The 9,172-nt window shown below is 35.2% G+C and overlaps 1 protein-coding gene across 1 annotated transcript in view; it reads right to left on the reverse strand.

The window, feature by feature from the left end:
• Positions 1 to 1,648: 1,648 nt before the first annotated feature.
• The window catches only part of LOC110446143 (phosphatidylinositol 4,5-bisphosphate 3-kinase catalytic subunit delta isoform-like), a 10,960-nt gene continuing 3,436 nt past the window's right edge, over positions 1,649 to 9,172 (reverse strand). Inside the window, exons 3-5 of the mRNA XM_021491139.1 lie at positions 6,924 to 7,041; positions 5,981 to 6,123; positions 1,649 to 3,555 (exon numbers count right to left, since the gene is read on the reverse strand). Of these exons, the coding sequence (XP_021346814.1) occupies positions 3,297 to 3,555; positions 5,981 to 6,123; positions 6,924 to 7,041 (520 nt within the window). The 3' untranslated portion in view covers positions 1,649 to 3,296. The remainder of the gene's footprint in view (positions 3,556 to 5,980; positions 6,124 to 6,923; positions 7,042 to 9,172) is intronic.

Consider the following 9,172-nt stretch of genomic DNA (forward strand, 5'->3'; position numbering starts at 1 on the left):
TTTAGATATAAACAATAACCTGATTCACACATATCCAGAATTAAACTGTCTATAACAATTAAGTGAATGTTTCAACAATATATTATGCTATATACAGATAACGTACTGGAACATACTTATTTCAGTGCACTCAAATTTTAGCACACTATCAAATTATAATAGATTAGTGCATTAATGATAAGGCACATCAAGAAAATTGGATCAGCGAACAATAAACAGGTACTTCAGGTTGTGCATTCATAATTCAGCCAGTTATTTAAAGGACAAAAAGCACTAAAGTAGGACTACTGCTAAAATACGTATGTTTACAGCATAATACAACACTATCTTTACATTGTAGAATTATCAATAGAATTTAAGTACAATATAAAGATATATAAACAATGTAACTTAAGTCAAACAAAAAGCACCATACATTAAATGCACTCAATTAAAGTCACAAAGTACATTATGGTACACCTGTAGTTTGTTGAGTTTTATCTGTAGTCTAAAAATAATCCATGAATTTATCATAGTCTGGTAATAACCATCCTCGATACTCCAGGACTCACTAGCGCTCTCTGCACCCCTGGAATATGTCATAGCAAAATTGAAGGCACAAAGACAGCTTTTTGATTGGTCTCAGGTAAAAAAAAAAAAAACTGACCAATCGCTGAGGCTGATACCGGTCTTTCCAAGATTACAAAGGGTCAACAACCAACTTCAATTTTTACCGTTACGCGGCCACAAGATTCTTTTGATGTACATATTCCAGGGGTGCAAAGAGCGTAAATGAGCGTAACCCCTGGATATCGAGTATTGGTAATTACCTAGTGGTGTGAATTTTACAATTTAAGAAGTTACTAGCTAAGCATGAACTAAAATTGTCATGGAATCAAAATATTTAAACCTGAAAATAAGTCTTCTTTAAACTGTAGACAGTCATGTTCTCCATTCCTTAGCTCCCAGTAATCCAATAGGAAAATCTTCATGTTCCTAGCTTTACACAATTGTCATGTTTAATAGTACCAAAGTACTTATTCAGAAGTCCTGCATATCACCAAGTCCCCCTTTGTGTCAACTTGAAAGGAGTACAAGTTATCTCATGAATATCCAAATCCATAATTAATTATGTCTAGCAACTTGTTTTTTGTAAAAATGTAAACTTTATTTATTTTTCACCAATTACCTGTATGAAACAAATCACTCTTGTTGGCCGGAATGTTAAGTGTCCTTTGCTTGTTTTAAATGTGTTTGACGGTAAAGAACGTATTTCTTAGGTGACCTGAGTTTGTTAAAAATTTGCTTTATTGAGTTCGTTATAAATGTTTACTACAAGCTAGAAGAGAAAAATTCTTAGGTGCCCTTGGTTTAATGAAAACATGTAACTCTATTCTGTTTCTAAGCTCTTAACCCCATTAATACTTCTTATAGTACTCAATACCTCATATAAACACAAAACTAACATGTATATATAATGAAGTGTCACCATTGGAGATCATTGATTGTCAACCATTTCAAATCGCTATGACATCACAATAATCATCATGTGTATGCGCGACTTAAGGTAGCAGTGTACAGTAGCTTATGGTGGTCATGGGTGATATTTTTGAACAATGAATAACTCCTGTAATATTACATGTATCAAAAGATTTTAAAAAAAAATCAGTGCTAAAATTGGTATATACATGATGAAGTGGACTATGTGGGCTTCATAATTTTTCAAGAAAATAAATTGAATTTGGTTTGATACTACAGCTTTGGCCATTTACCACTCTCTACACAACAAAAGCTAACTTTTCATGTAGTCTATTTTTGTACTCAGCACATGTGCAAATATTGTAAAAAAATCCACCTGAACGACCTATGTGAGTATTTCTGTTACCGAGTAGGTGATATTTAATTTAAGGTAGGTTTTAAGAAAGAAATTACTTTTTGCCGGGGTCAAATTTTGGGTTAAAAATCATGGTTTATTTTGCTTTTTTTGGTGTATATATATATATGTAGGTGTGTTGTGTACACTGAACTCTGCTACCAACAACTTCTCCATGTGTGTGTATGGTAGCTCCATACGACAGGATATTATCCCCATACACTGTACGCTACCATATATTAAAGGATGGGAAAAGGAAAACAAACCACTATATATTAACTCATTCACCCCCTGAAGACACATTTGAACTCTTCCAATTCAAAGGTTGGAATAGTTCATTATGAAATTTCAGGGTTGGATGAGTTAATACTTTACTGACATAAGATAATACCTAATGTTGCATTATAAAAGTATTGTTAAGATAACAAATCAAAGTAATAAAAAACTAACATAGGATATATCTTCAGGATAATATAAAATTGTTCTGAAATGTTAATTTACAGATCAGATGCTTGATCAGTACCAGTTTTAAATACATATAAGTTAGATCTTACCAGCATGAAATCATGACTTCACAGCGAACTTCTCTCCTTTTTCAAAACATCGGTGGGCCTTCAATCCTTAAAATGTTCTAATTTGCCTGAATTTCTGCAGAAGGATTTTACTTACATTTTGTATATCTTGGTTTTTTAATTGCCAATTTCATCCATTGATTAATGAAACAATTTCCCTTTCTTTTGAAAATGCACAAATTCTTCAAAGGTCTAAGTTAGATATACACGTATAAACTTGAACCTTTATCAACATATGTATTCAAGGCTATTAAAATATGTCCTAGCTGAATCAATACTATTTTTAATACTGTGAGATCTATAAACAATTATAAAAGACTCTTCCTTAACAAAACACTGCCGGTAGTATTCAATAAGCTATCAAAAGCTAAATTTGGAAGTCACGTGTCTATTTGCAATGCAAGCATATTCAGTGTTATTAAATCCACACCTATCTAATCAGCTATGGTCTGCCTCAGCACTCACTTACAAATATTCAAAGTTCCACCTGTACAAAGTATCCAGTTCAACCATTCCAACAAGTTGAACCTGTAAAGAAAACAACAGGCTCATGCAAGGTCTGAACCGAGGTGACCTCAGAAATATTTGGCACATGCATATTGAGGGGTCGAGACGTGCCTGACCGAAACTAGAATGCTGACTATTTCTAGTTTGCATTATTTCTTTATAAAACAAGGTCGATCCACATGAAGGTTTTAAAGTACGTTATATAATTATGGAACGTGTGAAAGAAAGACTTGGTTTATTGTTATTTGTTTGTCTCCGAAACTGTACCGTTTCAACCAGGATATACCAATGCGACCTAGTATTAAGGTGGACTTAGGGGTAGTGGCTATCATACCAGAGTGTATGACTTCAGACTTCATCCCTTCTCAATGAGCTTTAAGGTGAATCCACCAGTTGAGACTAGTTTTCCAGCTATTATTTAGGGCCTCCTGAAACTTTGTATGAAAATGTTCTTTGGCCTCATCTTCAGAGAGATGGAGGACTAGAGTATCTTTCAGGTATTCTACATCATTTACACTGGTCAACTGAGGAATCCCCGCCATGATCATCATCATAAAAAGTCGGATCAGCAGCGGGCCCTTACGTCGTATTATCAGGTACGCCTTTACACAGGTTTCCTTGAATCTGTAACAGGAAGACATATACTTTCCCTTCAGATACTAAATACAGTTTTCCACCATAGTTTTCTCCTTAGACACACAATGATAAAGTTTACCAACATAATTTCTTTTAGATACACATAAATAAAAATGATGAGTTCACTGTAGCTTCCCTTTTAGATACATAATTAGACAATATTAGGATAAAATCACTTTATCCCTATGCTAGAAGAAGGATTTTAGATGTTTTGACTCTATTTCCCATATTGGGCCTCACTCCTCTGCCCCCAGAGGGGGCACACCCACCTTTTAAACAAATTGAGTCCCCTTGGCCTAAGGATGCTCCAGAGCTAATTAAGTTAAAATCCACTAAGACATAGTTTCCCCTTTGGTGATAACTATAGGTACTTACTGAGTGAAGGTGTCTGACATAGTTTCCCCTTTGATGATAACTTTAGGTACTTACTGATTGAAGTTGTCTGACATAGTTTCCCCTTCGGTGATAACTATAGGTACTTACTGAGAGAAGTTGTCTGACATAGTTTCCCCTTCGGTGATAACTATAGGTACTTACTTAGTGAAGTTGTCTGACATAGTTTTCCCTTTGGTGATAACTTTAGGTACTTACTGAGTGAAGTTGTCTGACATAGTTTCCCCTTTGGTGATTACTTTAGGTACTTACTGAATGAAGTTGTCTGACATAGTTTCCCCTTTGGTGATAACTTTAGGTACTTACTGAGTGAAGTTGTCTGACATAGTTTCCCCTTAGGTGATTACTATAGGTACTTACTGAGTGAAGTTATCTGACATAGTTTCCCCTTTGGTGATTACTTTAGGTACTTACTGAATGAAGTTGTCTGACATAGTTTCCCCTTTGGGGATTACTATAGGTACTTACTGAGTGAAGTTATCTGACATAGTTTCCCCTTTGGTGATTACCTTAGGTACTTACTGAATGAAGTTGTCTGACATAGTTTCCCCTTTGGGGATTACTATAGGTACTTACTGAGTGAAGTTGTCTGTCATAGTTTCCCCTTTGGTGATTACTATAGGTTCTTACTGAGTGAAGTTGTCTGACATAGTTTCACCTTTGGTGATAACTATAGGTACTTACTGAGGGAAGTTGTCCGACATAGTTTCCCCTTTGGAGATTACTATAGGTACTTACTGAGTGAAGTTATCTGACATAGTTTCCCCTTTGGTGATTACGTTAGGTACTTACTGATTGAAGTTGTCTGACATAGTTTCCCCTTTGGTGATTAATTTAGGTACTTACTGATTGAAGTTGTCTGACATAGTTTCCCCTTTGATGATTACTTTAGGTACTTACTGAATGAAGTTGTCTGACATAGTTTCCCCTTTGATGATTACTTTAGGTACTTACTGAATGAAGTTGTCTGACATAGTTTCCCCTTTGATGATTACTTTAGGTACTTACTGAATGAAGTTGTCTGACATAGTTTCCCCTTTGATGATAACTTTAGGTACTTACTGAGTGAAGTTGTGTGACATAGTTTCCCCTTTGATGATTACTATAGGTACTTACTGAGTGAAGTTATCTGACATAGTTTCCCCTTTGGTGATTACCTTAGGTACTTACTGAATGAAGTTGTCTGACATAGTTTCCCCTTTGATGATTACTTTAGGTACTTACTGAATGAAGTTGTCTGACATAGTTTCCCCTTTGGAGATTACTATAGGTACTTACTGAGTGAAGTTATCTGACATAGTTTCCCCTTTGGTGATTACGTTAGGTACTTACTGATTGAAGTTGTCTGACATAGTTTCCCCTTTGGGGATTACTATAGGTACTTACTGAGTGAAGTTGTCCCTTACTGAGTAAAGTTGTCTGACATAGTTTCCCCTTTGGTGATTACCTTAGGTACTTACTGAATGAAGTTGTCTGACATAGTTTCCCCTTTGATGATTACTTTAGGTACTTACTGAATGAAGTTGTCTGACATAGTTTCCCCTTTGGAGATAACTATAGGTACTTACTGAGTGAAGTTGTCCCTTACTGAGTAAAGTTGTCTGACATAGTTTCCCCTTTGGTTATAACTATAGGTACTTACCGAGTGAAGTTGTCCGACATAGTTTCCCCTTTGGGGATTACTATAGGTACTTACTGAGTGAAGTTATCTGACATAGTTTCCCCTTTGGTGATTACGTTAGGTACTTACTGATTGAAGTTGTCTGACATAGTTTCCCCTTTGGGGATAACTATAGGTACTTACTGAGTGAAGTTGTCTTACATAGTTTCCTCTTTGGTGATTACTATAGGTTCTTACTGAGTGAAGTTGTCTGACATAGTTACCCCTTTGGTGATTACTATAGGTACTTACTTAGTGAAGTTGTCCGACATAGTTTCCCCTTTGGTGATTACTATAGGTACTTACTGAGTGAAGTTGTCCGACATAGTTTCCCCTTTGGTGATTACTATAGGTACTTACCGAGTGAAGTTCTCCGACATAGTTTCCCCTTTGGTGATGACATAGGCAAAATGATCTGTCAGAATGAAGGGAACTCGCTCTCTCTTCACACCAAATTTACTTTTGAAGTTCCCAAGGAAGTGTCCAAAGTCAATGTGGAATAGCTACCAAAAATCCATTTATGTAGGGAATACATCAAAATAAAGTATAAACTGTTTATATCAAACATAATCAGAATCAATATTTCTGTTTGAATGAAGAGGTTTCTGGAATATATATACAAGTCTGAAAAACATAAAATGTATACAATGTGACCGAGAAAAAGGGCTGGTTAACAAAGGTGTATAGATTACAACGGTTTAGTTCATAGATAAAAAAAGAAAATAATGCAGAGGCTGACAAACCAAGACAAAGTGGTCAAGTTTGACCCTTTATCCTTAACAGGTGACCACCAAAACCGTATTTAAGGCTAAAATTAAGTTTTGACTGGATCAATCAGAAATAACGTCATGGAAAGTGATGTCTCACGTGATTGGCTAAGCAAAAACTGAAGTCTAAGATTGTTTGATGATTTTGAGGCCAGGTGTACAACTTAATATTATCATACTATGGTATAATCATGAATTACATCTGTTGAAGGGTTCATGAGATAACTTTGTATTACAGATGCCAGCCACACAACATACTGACAAAGTGATTGCTATGTACTCCCTCCACTAAGTGGGGTATAATTAAGGTACAAAGTTAGACCTAGCTGAAAGTCTGGTTTACACACTCAGGTGATAACACAGGTTCAGTATACATAGAATTATAAAGTGGGACCTCAACTGAAGGTCCAATTTATACAGATATCCAAGATTTAATAGGTTCCATTGACACACAAATGTACTATACAGCGAGACCTACTGGAAGTATGTACAACAAACTTATTATTCATAAAATTTCAACAATTTCCTGTAATTACCTGTCCAGATTCCTTTAACATAATGTTGTCGTTATGTCGATCCCCGATGCCCAGTACATAGGTGGCGACACTGTAACCCGCACATGACATTGTGAACTCCTTCACTGCTTTCTGAAGACTAAATAAAACATGAAAATAATGAAGGATTGACTTTAATATTCTCAGCTTGAGACTGCAATGAAACTTAAAAATTGTTTAGAATTATTTAGACAATTATATATGATGGACCAACTTTGTGAAACTCATTGCTCTTCAGACTTTATAGCAGTTAGATTTTAAGATCACTGAAACCAAAATGGAAGAAAGAGCATGTCAGCTTGATTTTAAGGTGTATTTACAAACTGGAAACTATTTCAAGGAGCTCTTAACCAACGAAATACATGACATTCATCGCAAGAGTAACATCAAGTTTTCTTTCATTCCTGTGTGTATATATGATGCAACAGCCCTGGATAAGACAAGAGCTGTTGGAGAACAGCATAGCTCGCCTATGTATGTTATTATAATCCTGCAACTATCAATAGAAACACATGTATAGTAAAACGTTGATATAGTGCCTGTCATTTTATTTGCCACTTCACTTACCACCAGGATATTTCAAAGACTGTTAAATGTGTAGAAACATCTATGTGAAGTGATTGTTAAGAAATTAACAAAGTCCAATTAAGCTGTTTTTGGACGCTAAAATATGAAAATATGGTTCAACACATTGCTCACACTCAATACAAATACTTCAACCTTATAATAGACAACAGCCTATTGATGGTGGTTGTCCAACACTGTCTGGAAAAAACTTGCCCAAAAGCTTTAACCTCAAATTTAACTAAGTCCAATTAAGCTGTTTTTGGGCCATAAAATATGAAAATATTGCCCAGAACATTGCTAACACTGCATATAAATGCTTCAACCTTATAATAGACAACAGTGTATTCATGGTGGTTGTCCAACACTTCAAAAAGAAACTTGCCCAAAAACTTTAACTTCAAATATACTAAGTCCAATTAAGGTGTTTTTGGGCCATAAAATATGAAAATATTGCCCAGAACATTGCTAACACGGCATATAAATGCTTCAACCTTATGATAGACAACAGCCTATTGATGGTGGTTGTCCAACACTTCACAAAACAAGAGGCCCATGGGCCTTAAGGAGGCTCCACCCTTTCGCAATTAGCCAGCAGAATTCAATGAAAGTTTCACATAATGGTTATGTCACTATGTAGAGATGATTTTATGAAAATCTAAGCATTCCGATAAACTGGGGATTTTTTTGTAAAAAATGCTGAAATATTGATCTTTTGTCGAATTCAACACTTTTACATTTTTTGAGCGTGTGGCATTGTTCAAAACTATAACAACAATAAAATAATGAAAAGAAACATTGCTAATCAACCCTACACATATTTTATTTATCATAAAATATCTACAACATGTTACAAAAAGCGTTTTTTATTGAAATTGTATGGATAACAGTTACTAAATACAAGCTAAAAGCAAACAGGACACATAGTTTCATACAAAAAGACTGAAAAATTGAACCAAATGCACACAAAGTCTTTATAATTAATTTATTTTACATTTTACAATAATTTTGATCCTGATGAGAGTTGTCTACCTTGAAAAAAAACGGAACTTTTTGCAGAGGGATAGAATTTATACAATGACACTTATTTTCTTTACTATACCAAAAAACGACGGAAGTAATTTAAATTACTAGATTTAATTGTCAATTTACTGTTCTTTTATGGAAAAAAATTACTCTCAATCATGTACACTTTGGACATCATTCCATAGCCTGCTTACGCATGGTATATTAACATGTCAGGTACATATGTAATCATAGGCTATCGCATGGTATGCCGTTATTACGTACACGGACATGCACTTGCATTTTATAGGGATCTTGATATTTTACAAACCACTTTTTAACAGAGATATTGTAATTGCATTTGTGAACCGATTTATCTGACAGAGCGTAACTCGCTCGACAACAAAAGTCGTAGCGACCAAGAGCTTGTGAATTACTGTTAGCACGTGATACGTACAGGTGAGGTTGGTAAACAAAACACATCAGTCTGCATTCCATGCGCCTCATATACGACCTTCTTGGAAGTCGTCTGATCATATGTCAGTGTTTGCCCGTGAGTTAATTAATGTCTTTGTATCATAAGCTTTATTTCTGAAGTACGTGTGATTACACATTTCCAAGTTAAGTCTCGATATCGGGTGTTGACATATCATCGTCACGCA

This window comes from Mizuhopecten yessoensis, unplaced genomic scaffold, assembly GCF_002113885.1.
Source record: "Mizuhopecten yessoensis strain PY_sf001 unplaced genomic scaffold, ASM211388v2 scaffold2589, whole genome shotgun sequence".
Lineage (NCBI taxonomy): Eukaryota > Metazoa > Mollusca > Bivalvia > Pectinida > Pectinidae > Mizuhopecten > Mizuhopecten yessoensis.